Below are 22,906 nucleotides of genomic sequence, written 5' to 3'. Positions count from 1 at the left end.
TCTGGTGGCCTCAGGCGCGTGTGGGCAGTGACAGCAGCGCGAGTGTCCCCAGGGCTGTGTCCCCAGGTGCTGCCCAGCGCTCTGTTGTGCTCACTGAGGCTTTTGGGGACGTCGCTCTGGGTACAAACCTGTGCCGTCTGTCCCCATCCCCAGCCTGCAGGGGAACCCCACTGCCCAGGGCCGGCGCAGCAAGTCCCCAGACATGCCCGTCCCTCCTCCGCCCGGGCACTGTCCCCGTCCCCCTCGGGGCACCGGCTGCTCACGGGCACTGGACGCTCCTCGGGTGCTGGTGCAAGGGTTTGGTGGGGGGAGAGGAAAGGTGCCCCATGGGGACACAGGTGACTGCTACCAGGTGTCTTGGTTACCTCCCTGCACACCCCCGCCCCCTGGGGACCCTGGTGTCTGTCCCCGTTGTGTCCCTCCCCAGCCCAGGCACGGGACACAAGGCGCAGCGCACACATATTTTATTTATTGTCCCCAATTGTGACAAAGGGCTGTGCCCAGGGTGCCCCCAGGCAGGAGGGGATGTCGCTGAGGTGGGGGGATGACATGATGTGTCACTGGGGCCGTGGGGACAATACGGGGTGTCAGCACACATAGAGGGTGTCACCAGGACGGGGGGACAGTGTAGAGCGTTACCATGGCTGAGGGAGGGGGCTGATGACATGGGGTGAGGGGAAAGGGGACATCCTTGTGTGTTGCTGTGTTGGGGAGGACACACGGAGTGTCCCCACATACATGTGGGGACTTGCGGGGTACAGGTCTGTCCCCAGGTACATAACAGGGCCCAAGACAGATCCCCCTCCCAGAAGTGTCCCCACTGGGCTGTGCCCCAGGGTGACACAGATGTCCCACGTCCCCGCGTGTCCCGTGTGACGCCCCGCGGGGCGTCCCCCCGTCCTATCCGCGCTCGCAGATGAGCTCGACGACGCTGTGCTCCATGGGGACGGGGTCGAGGCAGCGGTGCGCGGCGCTGGCGGCCACCTCGTCCAGCAGCCCCTGCACCACGCGCTCGTCGGCGGCGAAGCGCCAGAGGTAGAGCTGCAGGTAGTGCCCGTCCACCTGCACCTGCTGCAGCCCGAACCGGCCCAGCGTGCGCAGCCGCACGCACTCCAGCAGCGTCTTCAGGCTGATCTTGATGATCCCCGTCAGCACCGACACCTGCGCCACGGGGACAGCGGGGACACGAGACCGTCGGGAGGTGAGCAGTTCAGGGACCTTGGGGACACCTGGGGATATGGGGATGTCCCCCTGGCCTCACCTTGTTGAACTCGACAGGGCTGAAGATATCAATGCGCTCGGAGAAGAGCTTCTGGATGTTGCTGAGCAGGTGGGTGTCCATGGGGGCACTGGGGACACCAGGACAGTCAGGGACACAGGACAGGCAAGGACTTGAGAAAGCCGGGGGACGAGGGGGCAGAGATGGTCAGGAGACATGGGGACACAGATGGTCAGGGGATGCACAGATGGTATGGGGACACAAAGACAGAGGAACATGACAGAACGTGGGTGTGGCAACAGTCAGCAACATGGGGATGGTCACAGGACAGACAGACGGGACAATCCTGGGACACAAGGCCCATGGGGATCATCAGGGGATAAGGGGACAGCTTGGGGGGCCAGGCTGACCTGGGGGTGTAGCTGGGGGCGTAGCGCCCGGGCGCCCGCGAGCTGCTGTAGACAGAGAAGGCGCGCCGGCTGGAGTCGCTGCTCTGCGCCCGCCGCACCCCCTCCTCGAACAGCTGCCCCACCTGCGGCACCACAACCGCTGCTGGGACCCAGAACCCCCAAAACCCCCCTGGCACCCCCCAAGCCACCCAGGGTCCCTCAGATCCCCTGGGAACCCTCTGAACCACCCAGGGTCCCTCAGATCCCCTGGGACCCTCCCACACCCTTCTGGGACCCCAGGGATGCTCAAGGACCACGTGGGGACCTCGCGGATCCCTGCTGGACCCTCCAGGGACCTCCGCCTCACCACCTCCAGAACCTCTGGGACATCTCGGACCCTGTAAGGGACTTTAGGGACCCACACAGGGACCCTCTGGGGTCTTCTTAAGGCCTCAAGGACCTTATAGTAACCTCAGAGATTCCCTCTGGCCCCTTCAGGGACCTCAGGGTCTCTCCAGGTACCCTCCAGGCTATCTGGCCCCCCCCAGGGGACTTGAGGCCCCCCCGGTTGCCCACCTGGACGTCGATGGCGGTGATGTCCTCCACCACGCGCTTCATGACGGCGCGCACGTTGCGGGGCTCCACGGTGCCCAGCCAGTCGCGCGTCTCCACGCTCTTGCGCAGCATCTGGGCCACAGCCGCCCCCTGCACCTGCACGTAGTGGTCCAGCAGCCGCTGCGCCGCCGCCCGCGCCTCCGCGCACAGCTCCGCGGCTGGCGTCACCGCCGGGTCCCCGTCCTGGGGAAAAGGGACACGGGGACACGTGGGGACATCTCCCACAGCTCCACGCGCAGCCCTGTTCCCAGTGGCCCTGCCGTCGGGGGGCACAAGGGACATGGGGACACGCGGGGATGCCCCCTGTTCCTCCACCACGGGATGTCCTGAGGGCACAGGGACACCAGGGGACACATGGGACACTCCCTGGGCCGCTCTGCCACAGCATTGCTGCCTTTCCCGTATCCTTGGGGCATCCAAGGGGACTTGGGCACATGCAGGAGCCCCTTGGGGACATCTGGGAGACCCTGGCACAGGTGAGGACCCTCCATGTGCGCTGCCAACCCCAGGGTCACATCCTGGACAGACACAGGGCCACAGGGAGGGGCTGGGGGACATTTTGGTGTCCCTCAGGGACATCTGGGGACACACAAAGACAGCAGGAAGATTCCCAAACCTCCACACACCCCATTGTCTGCACCACGACATCCTGGCGGGACATCACAGTATCACAGGGGAACCTGGGAACATTTGATGTCCCCTTGGGGCCAATTTGGGGACAATAAGACCACTGTGGGTCCACTGGGGGAAGTTCTGGGGCACAGCGACAGAGGAAGGTCCCAATGCCCCCACGGTACCTACCACCACATCCTGAAGGGACACAGAGCCACCTCGTGACCCCTTGGGGACAGGCAGGGTCCCCCGGGCAGTTTGGGGCTCACCTGGGGGGGGAACTGCTCGTCGGTGAGGGTGAGCACGTAGCTGATGGTGGTGGCCTCGTAGTCCAGGCAGAGGCGGGCGAGCAGCAGCAGCAGGGCGGGGGGCGCGGCGGGGGCGCCCCGCTCGGGCGGGCTCTCGGCGAAGGCGCGCGCCGTGCGGCACAGCCAGCGCAGGAAGGCCACCACCAGCCCCTCGCGCACCGCCGCCACGCAGAACTCCCCCTGCGCCGGAACGCGGGTCACGGCCCAGCAACCCCGCGCACCCGCCAGACCCCCTGGCTCCAAACCAGCCCAAGGAACCTCCAAACCGCCCCATGGACCCCCAAACCGCCCCAGGGAACCCCAAACCGCCCCAGGGAAGAACCCCAAACGGCCACCAGTCCCCCACGCACCACCGCCATGCAGAGCTCTCCCTGCACGGGAGAGGGGGCTCATGGCCCAAAAATAGCCCTGGGAACCCACCAAACACCCCCCCAGCATCAAACTGACTCAGGGAGCCCCCCAAAACACTCCAGGGAACCCCCCAAACTGCCCCAGAGACCTGCAAAGCGCCCCAGTGAGCCCAAAACTGCCCCACGGACCCCCCAAACCACCCCAGGGACCTCCAAACTGCCTCGGGGCCCCCCAAAGCACCCCCAGCGCACCTTGAAGTAGGGCAGGCTGGCGAAGGCGACGTCGCGGGCGGTGAAGAGCTGCACGTAGGCCAGCACGGCCTTGAGCTGGCCCAGCACCGAGGCGGCCAGCGTGGCCAGCAGGTCGGGCAGGCCGGGCCCCTCCTTTCCGGGGGGCCGGGGGGCGGCCAGCGCCTGGCGCACGTCCCCCAGGCAGCCCAGGAAGAAGGTCTGCAGCGCACGCAGGTACCGCTGCACCCGCTCGCGCGCCGCCCGCGCCACCAGCTCGGCGCCCGGCTCGGCGCCCGCGGCCGGCAGCAGCTGCAGCAGCGCGCGCAGGCGGCGGTGGAACCGGTCCAGCGCCCGCACCAGCAGTGACGTGTCGCCCAGCCCGCGCTCCAGCGCCAGCCGCTGCTCCAGCAGCTGGAAGTAGCGGTTGGTGAGCGCGGCGGCGAAGCTCTCCAGCCGGCCGCCCCCCGCGCCGGGGTGGCCCTGGAAGAGGCTGCGGTAGGAGGTGGCCAGCAGGCACAGCGTGCCCACGAAGGACGAGCTGCCGCGGTCCACGAAGTCCAGGATGTCGGAGGCAGGGGGCGGCGTGGCGGCCGTGCCGGAGGGGGGGTCGGCCGGGGGCAGCTCGGCCTCCAGCGCCGCCAGCTCGGCCTCCAGGCGGGCGCCGGCGTGGCTGAGGAACTCCTGGCACAGCTCCTCGGGCGGCTCCTCCAGCTGCAGCAGCATCTCCACGCACTCGCTCAGCTCCTTGGGCTCCAGGGTCTCATCCCTGGGGGAGAACAGGGGTTACTGGGGGTGGCAGGGGGTGCAGGGTTAACAGCGGCACGGCAGAAAAATGGAAATGAGCAATGAGAGTCATCAGTAGGCTTCAGAGTAAACAGTAATTGAAAAAGCAAAGAGGAAAAGAATACTTAACAGCACATTCCAAAGTTAACAGTGGTTATAGCAATTAAAAGCTCACCAAAGGCCATTGGCAGACTCAGACTTTACAATAATAATGAAAAAAAAAATGACTAAAACTCCTCAGAAGGTGCCAGGATTATCCTGTTACCACAAACACACGAGAAACCCCCTGTGACATAACCTGGCAAACGCCCTCAGCAGCGGCCAGAGTTGTTCCTCACTCCGAGCAGGCTCTGCGCAAGGGGTGGCTCCCGGGGGCTCTCAGTCCGCTCCAGGGTGAATACCCCCCTCCCTGGGATGCTCCTGGGGGCTGTTATCACTAGGGTCCAGATTTAACACCCCAACCCCTTGAAAAGCTCTCTCCTGCAGCTGGCATCAGTAGGTTTCAGAGTTAACACAGCACAACCAGCATCATCCCACCAAGAAGGCTGTTGACTGGAATGGCTGCCATCAGTCTCCAGAGCGAAACACCCTCCTAAGCTGTCACCAGCAGGCTCCAGAGTGAACGCACCGGAGGCGCGCGCGCAGGCGCTGGGCCAGCTCGGCCATGATGGCGTGGCTCTCGTCCTCGATGGCGCGGAAGGAGGGCAGGTGGCGGTAGTGGCGCAGCACGGCGCGGGCGCGGGCGTGGCAGCGCAGGGCCCGTGCAGGCTCCGCCCCCGGCGCCGCCCAGCGCCGCAGCCGCCCCGGCACCTCCACCAGAGACTGCAGCTTCCGCAGCAGCGCCTGCACCCCTGCGGGAGAGGGTTGGTGGGGCCATGGAGGGGCGGGGCTGGCAGGTGTGGGTGGGGCCATGGAGGGGCGGGGCTGGCAGGTGTGGGTGGGGCCAGGCAGGGGGCTGGGCTGCCAAATGTGGGTGTGGCCAGGCAGGGGGCGGGGCTGTCAAATATGGGTGGGGCCAGGCAGGGGACAAAGATGGCAAATGTGGGTGTGGCCAGTCAGGGAAATGGTCTGGCAAATGTGGGTGTGGCCATAAAATGGGCGGGGCCATAAAATGTGGGTGGGGTGGCACATGTGGGTGTGGCCAACATATGTGGGTGGGGCCAGACATTGGGGCGGGGGCAGCAGATGTAGACAGGGCAGACATTGGGCTGGGGCTATGAAATGTGGGTGTGACCAGACAGTGGGGTGGGGCTAGTAAATGTGGGCAGGGCCAGCAAATGTGGGTGGGGCCAACAGCTGGATCTGCCCACCCCTGAGATCCACCCCCAAGCCCCAGATCTCCCCCCGCGCCCCCAGCTCTGCCCCCACGCTCCCGTGCGGTACCGGCGAGCTGCGCGCCGCGGCGGTGCCGGTCCTGCAGCGCGGCGCTCACGCGGGCGCTGGACGTGCTGATCGCGGCCATGTTGGCGGCCAGGTCGTCCATCTCCGCCTCCATGCGCCGGAAATCGACCTTCATCTTCCGGATGGTGTCTGGGGAGAAGCAGCCGGATGCCTGGACCCCCTGCCCACCCGAGACCCCCCACGGCCCCCGGGAGCCCCATGTTCCCCGGCGGGCACTCACCGGTGGCGGAGATGAACTTGTTGTAGTTCTCGTAGAGCAGCGTCTGCATGTCGCTGTCCAGGGCGCGGATCTCCCGGCCCAGCGCGGCCTCGCGCGCCAGCAGCTGCCCCAGGGGACACTCGCTGCGCACCTGGGGGCAACGGTGGCACAGCTGTCCCCCAGCCCCACTGCAGGCCCCGGATCCACCCCCCAGAGCCTCGACCGCCTCCCCGGGGCTCTACCCTCCCCCCGCAGCCCTTCTGGGATCCTCAGCTGCCCCCACGCCCCTGACTGCCCCCCAGGATCCCCAACTGCCACCTGGGGAGCCACAACTGCCCCCCAGCCCCTAAATGCACCCCCAGATTTGGAAATGACTCTCCAGAGCCTCCCTCTGCCCCCTGGGCCCCCCCTGGGCCCCTCGACTGCCCCCACGGGGGTGTCACGGCCGGGGGAAGAGGTCGCTTCGGGGTCAAAGGTCACCTTGTTAAGGAAAACCTCCGGGTCGAAGTGGGGCCCGTTGATGTCGGCGGGGTCCGGGGCCGCCTCCGCCGTCTCGGCCGCGGACGGGCCATAGTAGCGCTGAAGCGGCCCGTGGGGCCGGCGCCACCCGCCGCCGGTGCCGGTGCCGGTGCCGGTGCCGGGCTCGGGGCTGCCCCTGCCCCCGGCCCCGCTGCCCGCCGCCTCCGCCATTGCGCCGGCACCGCCGCTGCTTCCGGCCCTGCCCCGCACCGTCACTTCCGCCGGAAGTGCCCGTCGCCGCGGCAACCGGCCGCGCTGCCCGTCATGGCGGTCGGGGCCGCGCTGGCCCTGCCGGGTCCCGCGGGAAACACGGGTGGGAGCCGCCGGTGCGACCCCGGCCCTGGCCCCGCGTCCGCGCCGTTCGCCTGCCCCCTGCCTCCCCGCTGTCCCCACGAGCCCCCGTGTCCCTCCCCTCGTTCCCACACAACACCGGGTGGGTCCCCGTCCCCACGGGGCCACACGACCCCACTGGGTCCTGGTGCGTGGGGACACCGGCGAATTCCAAGGGTCAGAGATAGTGTTTCTTCTGCAGAGGAAGGCAAAGGCAAATCAACCCTGATGGACACATGGACTATTTAGCACCTAAACTGGCACAGAAAGGTACTAAAGACAGTTCCTGTGCAGCTCAGCTTCTGAGAGGACGCTTGTTCGCAGAACACAAGAGGAGAGCAGCCCCAGCAGCGGCAGAGCCCGCGGAGCAGCCAGGAGTCCCGGTCACCGCGGAGACGCTGCTCCTCGGGACTGCGCCGGGACTGCGCTCCCAGGCAGCACGGGCTGTACAGCTCGAGCAGGACAACCAAACGATTTGATCCGGGTACTCAGCCTTGCTGACGTGCAAGCACAGGAAAAAACACTCAAGCAAAAAGTTCTAAAACCAGAGCTTTATTTACAGCAGTAAAAGGAAACCAAACCCACCACTGTTACGAAGACCAGGCTGTTCAGCAGCCTCCTGTCAGAAAACCAAACCAGAGTCCACCAGTTCACCCATCGTTCTTTGAACAGAGAGTTTGGACCAGAGCAGCAGGAAGAAGCAGAGGAAGTCACTGCTGCCTCCTTTCTACTTGCCTTCCCTGCATGTTTTTCCCCGTATGTGGAAAAGATGACACCTAATCCAGGTAGGGCAGTATTTTGGTAGCAGTTTGGTGCAGCTGAACACAGGGCAGCACAGATCTGGACCCAGGATAGCCCAAGGACAGGCTTTATTAAACTTCCAAGTATTGACAAGTCTCTGGATCTGTTGGCCCCATCTCACAAGCCTGATACAAAACATCAGCAAGGGAGAGAACACCAAAGTGCCCCTTAAAAACACGGACAACGAGGCAAGAGATAAAGACGTAAGCGTTTAACAACATCAAAATCGTGTTACACACGAAAATCCATTTCAAATCAAACATCCTCGTTTTATAAAGAGATGTCTGAGCCCAGCCCCAACACCCACAAGCAGCTGGGGGAAGGAAACACTATTTGAAAGGTCTGTCTGGAACATCAGAGACTCCATCACAGGGCAGACGGACAAAGGTGCTGAACGAGTCTGTCAATCGTGGTTTTTGTTCTGTAAAGCCTGCAGAACAACAAGCTCAAGTCCCTGCTCTGGACACGAGATAGTAAAGGATGAAGAAAACAACAATCAGTCCTGCTGAGACAGAGCAGAGCAACTTGCGGTTCTCCCTCCCGGAGCGGGTCACGGTGGAGAAACGCTTCACGCTGCCGCTCAGCAGGCCAGTCACGCTCAGAAAATCCGAATCCTGAGGGGGAAGAAAACGAAGGTGGAGGCATTATAAACAGATGAAGAGATCCCTCAAGAGTCCCATTTCCTACCTAAAAACATCCACGCTTTCCTCCTAAGAAACCTCACTCGGCAGGTAACCCAGGAATCTGCTGTTCTGGCCTTTCCCCAGCGCACTGTGAGTCTCCAACGCTTCGGCAGCAGATTGCTCGGGAAGCGGTTCTGGTTTTATCGGGTGTTGTGCGTCAGGATGACAGAACAGGGCAGCAAAGAACCAGAGCAGACCCAGAGCGTCAGCTTTGCTCCTTCCGAGGACGGCGGTGAACTACGGCGTGCCGGCAGCCCACGTTTCAGGTGCCGCGGTGAATAACCCGGCAGATTTACACAGCACTGCGGAGCTCACGGAGCGGCTGAGGAACAGCTCTGCGGTCCCAGTGCGGACCCGCATTTCTGAGCTGTCCAACACCCCCCTCTCCCGGTGCTGCATACACGGGGACAAAGTGACACCAGCAGCTGCTTGGGATCTGATGTTTGTATAGCAAGAAGCCCACTGGACACGGGTTTAGCTGCATGCCCTGGTTTGCCGACCAGCCCCTGGGATTTAACTTTGCCTGTGAACTTAAACTTTCACCGTTCAGGTCACTGCCGAGAGCCGGCACAAGGAAGTCACGCTTTTCCATCCCGCTGGCTCCCTACCATGCCATCCAGGTAACGGTTCTGCTCCTCAGCGTCCTTGTCGATATCCAGAGCCAGCTGCACGGCGTCAGGGAGGAAACAGGTATTAGTGAACTTCTAATACAGAGAGAACCTTTAATGCATCTAGTGCTGCTAAAATGTGAAATGCACATTAGAAAAGCAAGACACTGCAGCCCCAGCTCCGACGTTCACGGGCTTGCTCTGTGGAGGAGCAAGATTCTCATTGCACTTTCAGGCTGTTGAACTTTTTCAGCTCTGCAGCGCTGAAACTTTCATATATAGGACAGGAGCATTTCAACACGGAGGGGCAACAGCAGGAATTGAGTCTTCTCTTCTACCAGGAGAGTCACTGAGTTCTATTAAGCTCTAATGCAAAGTATTTCATGTCAGTAGGGGCAAAGCAGCTTTAAGAACACCGCTCATATACAGACACGTGTACTTTTCAGAACTGATCTACCCGCCTTTGCACTGTGAACTTTTTCCGAGGAGCTGCGCTTAGCGATACCCCTCTGTGCAGCTTTTACATTCTCTCTGTGCCTAAAATTCCTTCCCTGAGAGTCCTAAACCCACATCACTCCCATCAGATGTCACTAAACCTCAGAAGGAAAGCGGACATGCGTGCAGCCGTCCCTGGCATTTCACAGGTGACAGCTGCCCATTAGATCACCACCAGGTAAGAGTCACTAACGTGTGGAAGGCGCCTGTACTGACCGCGGGGTGCGCCTCCTGCGAGGCCCCGCAAGCAGCCCCGGTGCCCGACGTCCCGGCCGCCGGCAGCTCACCGACTTCAGCCTGGTGACCTTGCTGGCCAGGCTGTCCGCCATGCGCTGGTTCTCCGCGTCTAGCACGTCCTCCACGGCCCCCGGCCCCCGCCCTGGGGAGAGAGGAGCGGGTGTGAGGGCGCCCCGTCCCGCGTGTGCCCCGTCCCGCGTGTGCCCTGTCCTGAGTGTGCCCCGTCCCACGTGCGCCCCGTTCCGCGTGTGCCCCGTCCCGCGTGTGCCCCGTCCTGAGTGCACCCCGTCCCGCGTGTGCCCCGTCCTGAGTGCGCCTCGTCCCCCGTGTCCCCCGTCCCGCGCGTGCCCCGTCCTGAGTGCGCCCCGTCCCGCGTGTGCCCCGTCCCGCGTGTGCCCCGTCCTGAGTGCGCCCCGTCCCGCGTGTCCCCCGTCCCGCGTGTGCCGGCGCTCAGCTGCCACCGCGCACCTGCGGCCTCGCCGGGGTTTGCGCCATCAAACGCTCCCAAACCCCGTTTGGCAAAAACGCCCCGAACGGTCAGAAACCCCGGCAGCACCGGGCCGCCACCCGCCCGGCAGCACCGGGCGCCGCGCCCAGGCCGGGCTGCGGGCACCGAGCGGACCGGGGGCTCATCCCGCGCTCCCCCGGGGGCTCCCCGGCCTCACCTCGGCCCCACTCCGCCATGGCGGCCCCGGCCCCGCCTGGCCGGGCGGAGCCGCTCCGGTCCCCGCCTCCGCACGGCGGCCCCTCCCGCTGCCGCCGGTTCCCGTGGCGGGCGGGGGGCGGCGGCTGCTCCCCCGGGACCCCTGGGGGCTGCCGGGCTGAGCCCGGGCCCGCGGCAGCGCAGGGCGGCGGCAGCGCCGGGGGGCCGGGCCGGGCCGGGCAGGAGGCGCGGCAGGAAGCCGGGGCGGCGGGGAGGAAGGTGCCGCCGCTTCCTTTCCCTTCCCTCCGCCCGCCGCGCGGGCCGGGCTCCAGCGCAGCGCAGCCCGCGGCCCCGGCCCGCTCCGAGGGACTGACGTGCCGCAGGTACCGCCGGCGCTTCGCCCGGCTGTTTTGGGCCAAAACGGGGGTGAGAGGGGTTTTGAAAGGCGAGGGCGGCGCGAGGAGGGGCTGGGGGAGCGGAGAGCTGGGCATTGTGACACACGCTGCGCCCTGCCCGGGTCTGTGCCCGGGACCGGCCGCCGTGCGCCCGGTGAGCACATCTGCCTGCACAGCTGGCTGCCTCCCCAGCCTGGGGGTGACCTGGGGACCCCGGGGTCTCGGCACGGGGCCCAGGGCCAGCACGGCTTTTGTAACGAGGTCTGGCCAGCGCTTGGTCGCGGTGCAGACACGGTGCGTGGCCACACAGAGTCTGCACAGACGTGCGTGCTCACATAGGTACTGAGGCTGGCTGCTCCTCCACCATTAGGGGTTGCTTTCCAGCCCTGTGGACCTGCGCGGCTCTACTCGCGCCCAGAACAATCCCGTCAGCGCTGTCCTTGTGCACATCTGCTCGTTTACATTATTATCGCGGGGCCGTGGTTGAGCCGGGACGCCCGCCGGCCGCACCCCGCGTTGCTGCCGCCGCTGCGGTGCGGTGCGGTGCGGTGCGGGGCCGGGGTCTGGTGCTCCGCCCGATCCGGCGCTGCGCTGAGCGGCCGCTGCGACAAAACCCGACCGTTTCTCCTCTTCATCACCTCAGAAGGTGGCTCCGCCCCAGGGCGGCCGGGAGGACCCTGTCCTGGCTGGCTGGCTTTCCCATCCGTCCCTTTTTACTCCACAGGAGTGTTTCTGGGTATTTTGTGTTTATTTTCTCCTGTGTGGTAACAGAAATCGGGGCAGCGGGGAGGAGGAGGCAGCGAGCTATTTCGGGGAGCTGCTGTTATCTGCTCTGTGTTAATCCCCTGGCTGGGAGGGGGGAGGCTTTCCCCAGTGCTTTGCTGGGAGGGCATGTATTAAACATTGAAAAGCAAAGAGGAAGAAGAGGATTAGAGGGAGAGAGGGGAAGCTGGCTGCTGGTTTTACTGGGGTTATCCATCTGCTCTGATTTTATTGATGCAACGGTGTGAGAATCTCACTCGGGGATTTTTCCGTTTTGTTTTTTGCCCTTTTTCCATTCGGCACCCCGCTCTCTCCCTGGCCCGTCCCCGCGTGAAGATCGGTTATCGGGAGCCCTGGCAGCCCCTCGCCCCCTCCTCCCGCTTTCACCTCTTGCCGAAGCTGAGCCGTGGCGATGATGGAGCTGAGGACTGTGGTGGCCACGCTGGAGGGCGGGGAGCAGGACACGGTGCTCAAGGTGCTGCAGGTCTACAACCGCGAGGTGAGCGCGCGTCAGCCGCGGGCAGCCCGGCCGTGTCGGGGGCTTCTGTGCCGCCCGGTCTGTCTCCTCTGAGCGTTACTGCCGTGGAAACGCCACAGACTGCTGCATCTTCTGCTTGCAGATGATTTATTGCTTGATGTTCTGCTAGGAAGCAGCTAAGCAGCCTCTATTTACATTGGTTCTTTTGAGTACTGGAAGTAAGGCATGCAGAAGGGATTTTTTTCTTTTAATTATTATCTGTATCCCAAGTAAAACCTGGCGCGGAAATAAACCTCAGTGTGAACGCGGAGTAGGAGGAACTTTTATGTTTGGCAAGGTTTGGAGGTAGCGAAAGGGAGGCCTGGGGAGGAGCTGCAGGTGAGACGCTCCTCATCATTTGCAAGTAAAAGATCAGGAGAGGTGAACGGGGCTGGGCTGCTGGAATTTGATGCAGGTGCCTAATCTGAAAGTTGACAGTAAGAAGTAAATAACAAATACAGAATATCAAAACAAGAATGTTTGGGAAGCAGAGATGAAAGTGTTTCTAGCCTTAAAGTAGCAGCAGATTGTGTGGGGGGGTAAATCCCTTGTGAAATAGACTCTGGTTGTCAGGGAAGTTTCCTTTGGAGGGTTCCCAGCGGGGCAGGGCCGGCCCTGTGGATCTCCGCGGCTCGTTCTGCGCCGTCCCTGAGTAGGTGGGGAGCCAGCGGGGGGAGGCTGTGAGCGTTTTGCACGGGTGTGTGAGAGGCAGAGTGTGCCGCTCTTCCCGGCAGCCGGTTTTGAAACGGGGATGTTACAGAGCAGGAGCGCCCTGTTAGGGACGGTCTGCGGGACTGGGAGCGCCTGCAGCAGAGGTGGGCGGGAGAATCTGCGAGTGGAACGGAGCTTGGTGTGTGACCAGCTGGAGGCATCAAACCACAACCTCGTCTGTGGAATTCCTCCGGCTGGATCCTTTGTCCACGTATCAAGTGTGTGAAACTTGTGAGAATGCCAGGGGTTTTGCTAGCCCGTCTAGAAATGGAGCAATCAAAGAGGATTATGGAACTGCAGATGAACTCAGCGACTTCACAGAATCACAGAATCATTTTGGTCAGAAGAGACCTCAGTACCCACCAGGATCTGTTGGCAAGTAACAAGGAGCCAGCAGTTCTTTTGGTCAGGAAATGGAACAGTAAATATCAAGGGGAGCAGTGTGCAGGCACGGCTTGTTGGTGTCGCTGAGCAGGGAATTACCGGCTGTTCCGGGATGCTGGGATGCGGTGAGTGCCCGCTTTGCCGCGGGATTTACGGACAGTCCGTCTGTCAGATGGGCACGGCTGTGGGCTGCATTCCAGCCTCCCCGCAGGGCCCGCGGCCAAGGGCAGTGGACAGGGAGCATCACGAGCGTGCTTGGAGGATGGAAGAGAAACGGGGACGCGCGGAACAGCGGGGAGCTGGGTCAGGGCAGCGCTGCAGACCGGGGGCACGGCCCCTCTGTGCTGCCCAAACCAGATCTGTTCCCCGGGTGGTGAAGCACGTAGCTGGAGTCAGCCAAGTAGGAACAGTGTTGGAAAGAAGAGCCAGGACGGAAGCAAAAACCTCTGTGGCAGGAAAGTTTTCCTTTGTCTTGTTCCTGTGGAGCGCTTGGTGCTTGTTACAAACGCACAGGTATCACTGAGCTCGGCGGGCAGCGTGGCACTCCCTGCCCCGAGTCCTGCTCTGTGCCGCTGGGGACCGTCCTTGGGGAGATGCGCTGGCGTTTGGAGCGTGTCCTGTGCTGCCTTCTGCCCGAACCGCGCTCCCTGGCCGGGACAAAGAGTTTTGTGGCTTTTTAACCTCATACTTATTTTGTTTTTGTTTTGCCCCCACAGAAATCTCAGTGCTTCACCTTTGACGATGAGGAGCGGGAGGAGAGGAAGGTAGGCACGCTCTTTGCTCGGATGTGTAGATCTGCCGCTACTCCGTACTCATGTCCAGCAGGGATTTGTGGTGGCAGCTCCTACAGGGAAAGAAATTAGTGTTTTTTGTTAAATTAGTTAGGGAATGGTCTGGCTCCAGTTTTCCCTCGGTAGCTGGTGGTTTTGGATAAGGACCAGCATCCTTCTGGCATTACCAGCGCTGTGCGTCCCGTGGTGCGCGCAGTCCCAGCCACGGGTGTAGGAGAGGTGTGATCCCGTGCCTGCGGTGCAGGGTCCCGGCGGGGCTCTGTGGCTGAGCCGTTTGCCGTGGGCCAGCGCAGGGCTGGCCCGGGCCGGGTGTCACAGACCCGCAGCCGGTGTGAGCTGCGGCTCAGGGGACAGGAACGCTCCTGCCTGTTCTGTGTGCTCTCGCCGTTCTTTCCTGCCAGGACAGACCTTTGTGTGGCTGCACATGGCTGGTGGGCTGCTCTAACTAAAGAATAGCTCTTGTTCTTTCCCTGGGTTATTTTCCAGCTGAATGGGCCTTGTGGTCTGGTTTGTTTGATTGCACTAACACCTGTGTTGGCACAGCAGCTGTGCCAGGCAGCTGGGTGCAGAACGGGACCTCTTGTGTCTGTGCTGCTCCAGCAAGTTGTCCCAGGCACAGCCTGACTCGTGGGAGCAGATCTCGCAAGGTCTGGGCTCTTTGCCTTGCGCTGAGCTGCTGCACAAGCCGGGACGGTCACGCAGGCTGGAGCTGGGGCACGGCGCGGGGCTGCTCCGCTCCGCGGGCTGTGTGCTGTGGGATCCCAACCGAGCATCGCCAGCTGGTGCCTGGGGCTCCGTTCTGCAGGTTCAGCCCTGGGCACACACTCCAGGTCTCTTTAACCTGGGTCGCTCAGGGGCTTTGGGTATTTTGAGTACTTTTAACTCCCGTGTCTGTCCCCTCGTACAGAAGCAGCAGAGCAGTGACTGCACTTTCTCACTTCCGAAGGCTGTGTTTGTGGGGCAGGCTTCGTCAGCTGCAGCTTGCTCAGTCCTGCCAGCCTCACGTTACGAACTAAATTTCAGTTTTGCTTCATTCCTTCCCTCGGTCCTTTGATTATTACGAAGTGTAACTGGTTAGGCTGATAAGCTAATTAGCCCTAGCGACAGCAAACCTTGCAATCCTGGGTCGCTTTGCGATGTGTGTGGGAAGACACGTGCTCTGATCCGGCGTCACGCAGAGCGATGCAGTGAGATCCGCCTCAGCGCGGTGCCGTTCTCTGCTCCTCGCTCGGTCTGGGTCAGGATCAGAGGCCGGAGCCGAACCCTCCCGAGCGCAGACGTGGCCCGGAGCCGCTCGCAGGCCCGTCTCCGGACAGCGCTTGCGTCTGCGCGGGCAGAGCGTGGCAGGGAGGCGGGGAGCACCGGGACGTGTCAGCGTGTGAGGCATTGCTTGTTTCCATCTGCACAGAAAATGGCCCAGCTGCTGATCAAGTTCCTGGAAAGAGAACTGCAGCCGTCCTGCCAGGTCACCTGCTTGGAAAGCATCCGCATCCTGTCCCGCGACAAGCACTGCCTGGAGCCCTTTGCCACCAAGGGGGGCCTGAGGACCCTCTCCCGCCACGCTGGCATCGATTACTGCGAGGAGCTCATCCGGGAGGTCCCGGACTTGGATGTGATCCTGGAATCCCTCAAGTGTCTCTGCAACATCGTGTTCAGCAGCCCCAGGGCGCAGGAGCTGACAGCCGAAGCCCGGTTGGTGGTGGGCCTGGCCGAGCGCATCAAGCTGTACAACGAGAGGAGCCTTCCCCACGACGTGAAGTTCTTCGACCTGCGGCTGCTGTTCCTGCTGACGGCCCTGAGGGTGGATGTGCGGCAGCAGCTGGCGCAGGAGCTCAGGGGCATCGGCCTCATGACGGACACCCTGGAGCTGACCCTTGGCGTGAAGTGGCTGGACCCCTACGAGGTCGCCACCGAGGAGGCGCTTCTCCCACCCTTGCCTCGGCAGGAGACGGAGCGAGCCATGGAGATCCTGAAGGTGCTCTTCAACATCACCTTTGATTCCAGCAAGAGGGAGGTGGACGAGGTGAGCTCTGGGCTGTCCCACCCCATTCGCGTGTCGCTGGCTGAGGTTTGGCTGCTGGTTTTCTCCTCTGCTTGCGTTTCCTCATCTTACGTATGGGCCCTCGTGCAGCCCTGGGTGCATGTAGCAAGAGACTCGCGTCCAGACCTTCGTCCCTAGAGCACTGCCTGAGTGATGCGTTATTAACCCTTAAGACTTTTAGAGCATTAAAATGTGAAGGCTGGCTATTTTTCCTTCCTACTGACACGATTCACTGCCACGTGAACAGGAGCTGCGGGTTCCGGGCTGCCGGAGCGGGGGCTGGGCTGTGGGCAGCGGGCTCTGGGAAGCGGAGGAGCCCCTTTCCTGATGCAGGTTTTCACGTTCTGTTTTGGGGCCAGGAAGACGCAGCTCTGTACCGGCACCTGGGTGCCCTCCTGCGGCACTGCCTGATGATCCGTGCTGACGGAGAGGAGCGCACGGAGGAGTTCCACAGGTCCGTGTTCGGTAACCGGGTCCTCATCTCCGCCAGACGCAGCCCTGGGGGCTCCGGGAGGCAGGTCCTGCCTGACCTCGGCATTAACATCTCTGCTTTTTGGTGGCTGCTGGGGCCACTGGTGACAAGCAGGTGACTCTGGTTGGGCCTGCGGGTTCCTGCGCTGCCAGAGCTTGGGCACAGCCCTGCTCGCCGCGGTGACGTGGCGTGTGGCGATGCCACCGTCCCCGGCCCGCGGGAGGACGCGCTTTCTCCAGCCTGCCCGACCCGGGGGCCACGCGCAGTGTCCTGTGTCAGGCCTCACCGCGCCACCCACTGCGGTGGGCAGCTTGCCAGAGCAGGTGTGTGGTACTGCAGGTGAAGAGCCCGTGGCTGGCCCTATTAACTGTGTGTCCCTGGAGCCACGCTGAGAAATTGCCTGTGTCACCCTGCTGAGCACTGCTGGTCCAGGGGCGGCAGCTGGGAGCAGGTGACACCGTCCTGTCCCCGAGAAAACCGTAGTCAGGGGAATCCAAAGCAATGTGTTGCATTGGCTGCAAAGGAGAGGAGGAGAGATGCAGCAGGAGAACCTGGAGAAGGACCTTTGGCCACCCAGAGTGGTCCTGCTTGGCCTCTGTGTCAAGATCCAGGGTTTCTCAGTGTCACCGAAGTCCCTTTGGACTCCCAGTGAGTAGTTCAACAACCCAAAGAGCAGTTTAATTTATTTCCTTGGGTGGCGTGAGGAGCTTGGGGTGCAGCCCAAGGGCAGCTTGGAGCTCAGGGTCCTCACACTCTTTGAAGTCAGTCATGAACTTTCATTGTTGAGAGCTGAAGAACTGAGCAGAGATCGGTGACTCTGCGTTCACGTCTCTTTTCCGTGTTCAGTCACACCGTTAACCTTCTGGGCAACCTGCCCCTGAAGTGTCTGGATGTGCTGCTGACCCCGAAGGTGCGGCCGGGCTCGCTGGAGTACATGGGCGTCAACATGGACGCGGTCAGCGTCCTGCTGGGCTTCCTGGAGCGGCGCCTGGACAGGGTGAGCGGGGCTGCGGGAGCTGGGTGGGCCGGGAGGAGCCCAGCGCCACGGGGCAGCAGTGAGGCGTGGCGGGTTCGGAGAGAGCCCTTTGTGGGAGCCACACTTTGTAAAAGAGGCAAAACTTGTGGTCAGTGGGACTAAACCAGTGTTGACTGGGAAGGTGACTGGGTCCTTGCTTTGGGGGCTGCGGTGGTGAGAGCAGCGGAACGGTCAGTGATTAGCTGGGTGCTGGAAATATCTGTGCTCTGCTTCACTCCAGAGTGACCTGCTGGGCAGCTTCTGGACGCCAGAATTTGCATTATTTTCAAGCTGTCTGTGGTTCAGTCCCTGGGGGCACTCCAAAGGGCCTCTGTTACCACAGCAGCTCTCTGCTCTGGGTGCCCCGCACAAGTATTTCCAGCGCAGCCGGGCCAGAGAGCCGGGCCAGGAGGGCTGGTGCAGCACCGAGTTCCTGCGGCAGAGCCTCAAAGCTTCGGTCTCCATCTGTTTCTCTGATGGGCTGTGCTCATGTTCTCCACCACAAGCCGGGCAGGCTGAGCCCAGCGCGACTGACGTGCTGTTCGTCTTGTGGACGCTTCCGCAGGGCCACAAGCTGAAGGAGAGTCTGACCCCGGTGCTGAACCTGCTGACCGAGAGCGCCCGCGTCCACCGCCAGACCAGGAAGTTCCTCAAGGCGAAGGTACGTGGTGCGTCAGCCGGTGGCCGAGTGGCGCTCTGGGGAGAGGGGGCAGCACACCGCCCCGTTGGTGCCGTCCTCCACACACACCCCTCTGCCAGCTTCTGATATGCGTTGGTTGAGGCCCTTGGTACCCACAGCACTTTTTCCACATCTCTCACACTCTGTGGATTATCAGTTTTAGCTGACTTGTAAAACAAAGGGACATTTCCCGTCTGACCCGTCGGTGCTGTCCCAGCTCCACCGGTCACCACTCTGTCCTTGCAGGTGCTGCCACCGCTGCGGGACGTGCGGAACCGGCCGGAGGTGGGGAACTCGCTGCGCAACAAGCTGGTGCGTCTGATGACCCACATCGACACCGACGTGAAGCACTGCGCGGCTGAGTTCCTCTTCGTGCTCTGCAAGGAGAGCGGTGAGCTGCAGGGCCCTGGGGCTCGGGGACAGGAGCGAGTGTGGGCTGGGTGACCCTGCAGCCGAGAGGAGCTTGTCCCTTCGCTCCCTCTGAGGTCAAAGCAGCGCTGGCATTTCTGGGTCTCCGCGGCCGGAGGGGCAGGAGGGAGGCACAGGGCGGTGTTTCCCCTTGTCCTGGCAGTGTCGCGGTTTGTGAAGTACACGGGCTACGGGAACGCGGCTGGGCTGCTGGCAGCACGAGGCCTCATGGCTGGCGGCCGGGAGGAGGGCGAGTACTCGGAAGACGAAGACACGGACACCGAGGAGTACAAAGAGGCAAAGCCCAAGTAAAGAACTCTGCTCCCCCTCTTCCTGCACCTTCATCCCCCTGCAGCTCTGTCCTTTCTTCATCCTCCTCCCCGCCATCCCCCTTGTCCTGCTCTTGCACAAGCACGTTTCCTTCCGCGTTGCTCAGCAGCTTCACCCTCCACTTTGACCTTGTGTTCCCACCCCTGCCCGTTCCTCGGTGAAACGTCTCCGCGCTGAGCGGCTCGTGGTGCAGCGGCACCGGAGCGTGCCTTCGGTCCCTGGAGCTGGGCACGGCCCCGGAGCCCGCGGGTTCCTTCACACAGGGCCCGCTCAGCGCCAGACCCCTGCGTGCTGTGCGCGAGTGGCGCGTCTGCGATCCATGTCTTACACCCCTTGTGAGGTGAGGGGTGCGAGTCCCCTGCTTTCTACCATCCTGTTCAAAGTGGTCTGCAGGTTGGTGTTTGCCTTTTTCTCCCCTATGTTAGCTTTTTGCCCCCTGGCTTAAGGAGGGGAAGAGGTGTTGTCTGCCCCGTGCTCCTGGTTCAGAGCTGCGTGGTGGGATAGGTAGGATGGGGATGTCGCTCACACCAGAGAAACGGGGGGGATGGTTGTGTGCAGGACGTGCACCGCGATGGCGCTTGGCGCTGAGGAGACGGGCAGCAGTGGCAGCTGCCATGCCGCTGTGTTCTGTGCTCGGCAGCGGCGATGGAGGTTTTTAAGCAGCCCTTTCCACGCCCCTCTGCTTTACCTCCCTCCCTTGCCCCGGCCTCCCTGTTCTTCTTGCAGCATTAACCCTGTGACGGGTCGTGTCGAGGAGAAACTGCCCAACCCCATGGAAGGGATGACTGAAGAGCAGAAGGAATATGAAGCCATGAAGTTAGTCAACATGTTTGACAAGTTGTCCAGGTACTAGAAAACTCTGTTTGCATTAGCACCTGCGTGTCCGTGATTTACATTTATCACAGTCCTGTCTCCGAGGGGAGTCCCGAGGCCACCACTAGCCGAAGTGCTGTAAAAGAGGGTGGGGGAGACACAAGGGGACACGTTGCCTTCAGCTGGGGGGAAGGCAGAGCAAGCCCCGCGCAGCTCTTTGGCACCACGGCGTACCGAGGGGTTCTCGGCACGTCTGCACCGTTTCCTCAGCCCCGGCTCCTGGCACGGCTGCTCGGTAGGAAGCAGCGATGTGGGGACAGATGGCACCAGTGCCACCAGGTCCTTTCCCTGCGGGAGTGCTTGCTCTTTTGTGCATCGTTAATAGGTGCCACAGAGGAGCCCAGAGACCGGCAGCTGAGTTTGGAGCACCCTGAGGGCGGGCGGGAGAAGGCAGCGCGTTTACTGTGTGTACTGGAGGAACGCTGCTGCCAGCGCTGCTTTTCCTCTGAAAACACAGAGCGGGGCCCTAAACCTGAGCCGGTTCCATGGAACCTGAGAACGGCAACACTTGTGGGTTGTGCTTCCAGCCATCGCCTCCGTGTGCGGGAGCGTTTAGGGCCAGAACTGTCCCCCACTTCTAAAAGGGACCCTTGGTGGTGGCCTGGGTTGTTCGGAGCTGCCTCGGGCGGTTCCCACCAGCCCCGAGTTTCTGCTGCCGCATGTCTGTTCCTGCGCTGTCAGCTGCCAACGTGTGTTGCAGAGAGCAAGTCATCCAGCCCATGGGCATCACGCCGAGCGGCACCCTGGCCCCCATGGAGAACGCCCTCCGCGACATGGCCGACGAGAGGTCGTCCTCCGACTCGGACCTGGGGCTGGACTGACCGCGAGCGCTGGGGAGCCCCCCGCCCCCCCAGAACTGGGGCTGCACCCGGGGCTGGTGCCAGGCCAGGGCTCTCCTGGGGGCGGCACCCAGCGCGGAGCAGGGACACCTCCTGCCTCTCGGAGCGCCACAGCCAGGACCAGGAACACTCCTGCCTCTGCCAGCCCCCCGGGGACAGAAACACCTCCTGCCTGTCCCAGCCCCGCAGCCACCGCTCCTTCCAGTCTCTCCATGGCCCGGCTCCCCCGCCGTCTCTCCTGCCAGCAGCCGCGAGATTTCGTACCCCAAATTGCTTCCAGGACTTTGCAGCAGGATTTATTTTTTAATACATGGTATGTGGGGAGAAGGGTGGGTGGGAGGATCTTTCCATCTCACCGTCGGGGAACGGTAACCCGTGAGCATCTCGTGTGTGCTGACACCAGCGTGGCCGCGTGTGGGGGAGCTGCTCCCCAGGGCGCGGGTGGAAGGTGGGACGGCAGGAGGGGCTGCGCGCGGTTCCCGAGGGCAGTTCTGGGGGAGCAGAGCCCGCGGGAGCCTCGGCACGGAGTCCTTGAGTCATTTCGATTGGAAAGACCTCTAAGGTCGTAGAGCCCAACAGCTGTGAGCACAGTGCATCCGTTTCATCAGCAGGTGTGCGTGTCTGCGCTGCGTGTCGGTCCAAACACGGTGTGCGGGTGTGAGCACGGGGGTGTCTGTGCACCCCCAGAGTGTGGGTGTGTGCACAGGGGTGTCTGTGCACCCCCAGAGTGTGTCTGTGAGCGCGGGGGTGTCAGTGCACCCCCAGAGTGTGGGTGTGAGCGCGGGGGTGTCTGTGCACCCCCAGAGTGTGGGTGTGAGCACAGGGGTGACTGTGCACCCCCAGAGTGTGGGTGTGAGCGCAGGGGTGACTGTGCACCCCCAGAGTGTGGGTGTGAGCGCAGGGGTGACTGTGCACCCCCAGAGTGTGGGTGTGAGCGCGGGGGTGACTGTGCACCCCCAGAGTGTGGGTGTGAGCACAGGGGTGTCTGTGCACCCCCAGAGTGTGGGTGTGAGCGCAGGGGTGACTGTGCACCCCCAGAGTGTGGGTGTGAGCGCAGGGGTGTCTGTGCACGCCCAGTGCGGCTGTGGGTGCGGGGGTGTCTGTGCACGCCCAGTGCGGGTGTGAGCGCGGGGGTGACTGTGGGTGCAGGGGTGTCTGTGCACGCCCAGTGCGGGTGTGAGCGCGGGGGTGTCTGTGCAGGCCCAGTGCGGGTGTGAGCGCGGGGGTGTCTGTGCACGCCCAGTGCGGGTGTGAGCGCGGGGGTGTCTGTGCACGCCCAGTGCGGGTGTGAGCGCGGGAGCAGGTGTGCGCCGTGCACAGGCCGGCGCAGCGCTGGGCAGCCGCGCGTTCCGTTGGCCGTGGCAGAAGCGCGGCGGTGCCGGCCGGGAGCACCGTGGTCAGTGCCTGCGCTGTGCGGCGTTCCCGCCACCGCAGAGTTCAGTTCTTGGTGTCAGCCGTTCCCATCCGAAGGAAAAGCCGCCTCCTGCGCGCTGCTGGCCCTGCCCCGGCTTCCCGCGCTGCGCCGCGGCTGGGGCCCCGTCCTGCGCTGCGGCTTACAGCTGTCTTGTCTTTGTTTTTTCTTTTTAAAGAAAATTGTTTTAAACAAAATCTACCAGTTTGTCTCATGTACCAGAGTTCCCCAACTTGCTGTCACAAGTAGGAATACAAAAGTGATGCTAGAATAAAGAAAACCTGACAAACGGGCGCGTGGCAGTGGTTCCTCCAACCTGAGAGCTCCGAGCAAGTAAGGAAATGCTGTTTTTTCTGACTAGCTCATGGTTCTGCTCCATCACCCTGGACTTTGCAGTGTTATTTGGGAGGTAAAACTGCAGCGTTCTCCTGGGGCTAAGCCGGGACCTTTCCCTGCACCAGGACCGCGTGTGAGGGGACGGAGCGTGCCGAGGTGACAGCCCTTGAGCATTGCCGACGGTCCCGGCGCGACCCCGGGCCTCCCGCGCGCTGCTCCCAGCACCGCTCCGCGTCCGCTCGCGGTTGGCCCTGGCCGCGGGGCTCCGGCTCCGGCGCTGCGGGGTCTGCAGGGTCTGCCTGGGCGCCTGGGGTTGGTGCCTGTTTCCTGAGCAGTGCAGTTTGCGCAGCTCCGTGCTTCAGGAATTCGCAGTTCCTTTAGCAGTAGTGATTAAAGCTCCCGGCTCTCCCAGGGGCACGCGACTTGTGTGTAAAACTGACCCGCTACCACGAGCACAGGCTCAGCGGGCCGCCGCTGGCGTTTGCAGCCCAAGGGCATCCCTCTCCCTTCTTTTTATTT

General features: G+C 62.8%; 3 protein-coding genes across 8 annotated transcripts; 1 reads left to right on the top strand and 2 right to left on the bottom strand.

Moving 5' to 3' along the window:
* Window positions 1-448: 448 nt before the first annotated feature.
* Window positions 449-6,844, bottom strand: VPS51 (VPS51 subunit of GARP complex). Of its 2 annotated transcripts, XM_065065701.1 has the most exons (10): window positions 6,588-6,842; window positions 6,129-6,258; window positions 5,891-6,037; window positions 5,136-5,358; window positions 3,746-4,490; window positions 3,105-3,323; window positions 2,185-2,406; window positions 1,630-1,751; window positions 1,262-1,349; window positions 449-1,161 (listed from the first exon to the last, which is right to left on the bottom strand). In XM_065065701.1, the coding sequence occupies exons 1-10, from the start codon at window positions 6,795-6,797 to the stop codon at window positions 901-903; spliced, it is 2,367 nt and encodes a 788-aa protein (XP_064921773.1). In that variant the 5' UTR covers window positions 6,798-6,842; the 3' UTR covers window positions 449-900. The 2 variants fall into 2 exon arrangements, with proteins under 2 accessions (XP_064921773.1, XP_064921774.1); XM_065065702.1 differs by lacking the exons at window positions 449-1,161; window positions 1,262-1,349 and adding an exon at window positions 1,196-1,229 and having other exon boundaries at window positions 6,588-6,844.
* A 648-nt stretch (window positions 6,845-7,492) lies between these two features.
* BET1L (Bet1 golgi vesicular membrane trafficking protein like) lies at window positions 7,493-10,645 on the bottom strand. The gene is made up of 4 exons (XM_065065728.1): window positions 10,446-10,645; window positions 9,831-9,922; window positions 9,049-9,105; window positions 7,493-8,371 (listed from the first exon to the last, which is right to left on the bottom strand). The coding sequence occupies exons 1-4, from the start codon at window positions 10,462-10,464 to the stop codon at window positions 8,204-8,206; spliced, it is 336 nt and encodes a 111-aa protein (XP_064921800.1). The 5' UTR covers window positions 10,465-10,645; the 3' UTR covers window positions 7,493-8,203.
* Window positions 10,606-22,344, top strand: RIC8A (RIC8 guanine nucleotide exchange factor A). Of its 5 annotated transcripts, none has more exons than XM_065065709.1 (11): window positions 10,606-10,806; window positions 11,917-12,079; window positions 13,909-13,956; window positions 15,392-16,006; window positions 16,384-16,478; window positions 17,343-17,493; window positions 18,077-18,172; window positions 18,437-18,581; window positions 18,762-18,906; window positions 19,655-19,774; window positions 20,502-22,344. In XM_065065709.1, the coding sequence occupies exons 2-11, from the start codon at window positions 11,993-11,995 to the stop codon at window positions 20,620-20,622; spliced, it is 1,623 nt and encodes a 540-aa protein (XP_064921781.1). In that variant the 5' UTR covers window positions 10,606-10,806; window positions 11,917-11,992; the 3' UTR covers window positions 20,623-22,344. The 5 variants fall into 5 exon arrangements, with proteins under 5 accessions (XP_064921781.1, XP_064921783.1, XP_064921784.1 ...); XM_065065711.1 differs by lacking the exon at window positions 20,502-22,344 and adding an exon at window positions 20,127-20,464; XM_065065710.1 differs by lacking the exon at window positions 10,606-10,806 and adding an exon at window positions 11,489-11,554.
* The last annotated feature ends 562 nt before the right edge of the window (window positions 22,345-22,906 follow it).

The sequence above is a fragment of the Columba livia genome, chromosome 5 (assembly GCF_036013475.1).
Source record: "Columba livia isolate bColLiv1 breed racing homer chromosome 5, bColLiv1.pat.W.v2, whole genome shotgun sequence".
Classification (NCBI taxonomy): domain Eukaryota; kingdom Metazoa; phylum Chordata; class Aves; order Columbiformes; family Columbidae; genus Columba; species Columba livia.
This window is presented reverse-complemented; position numbering and strand designations above follow the sequence as displayed.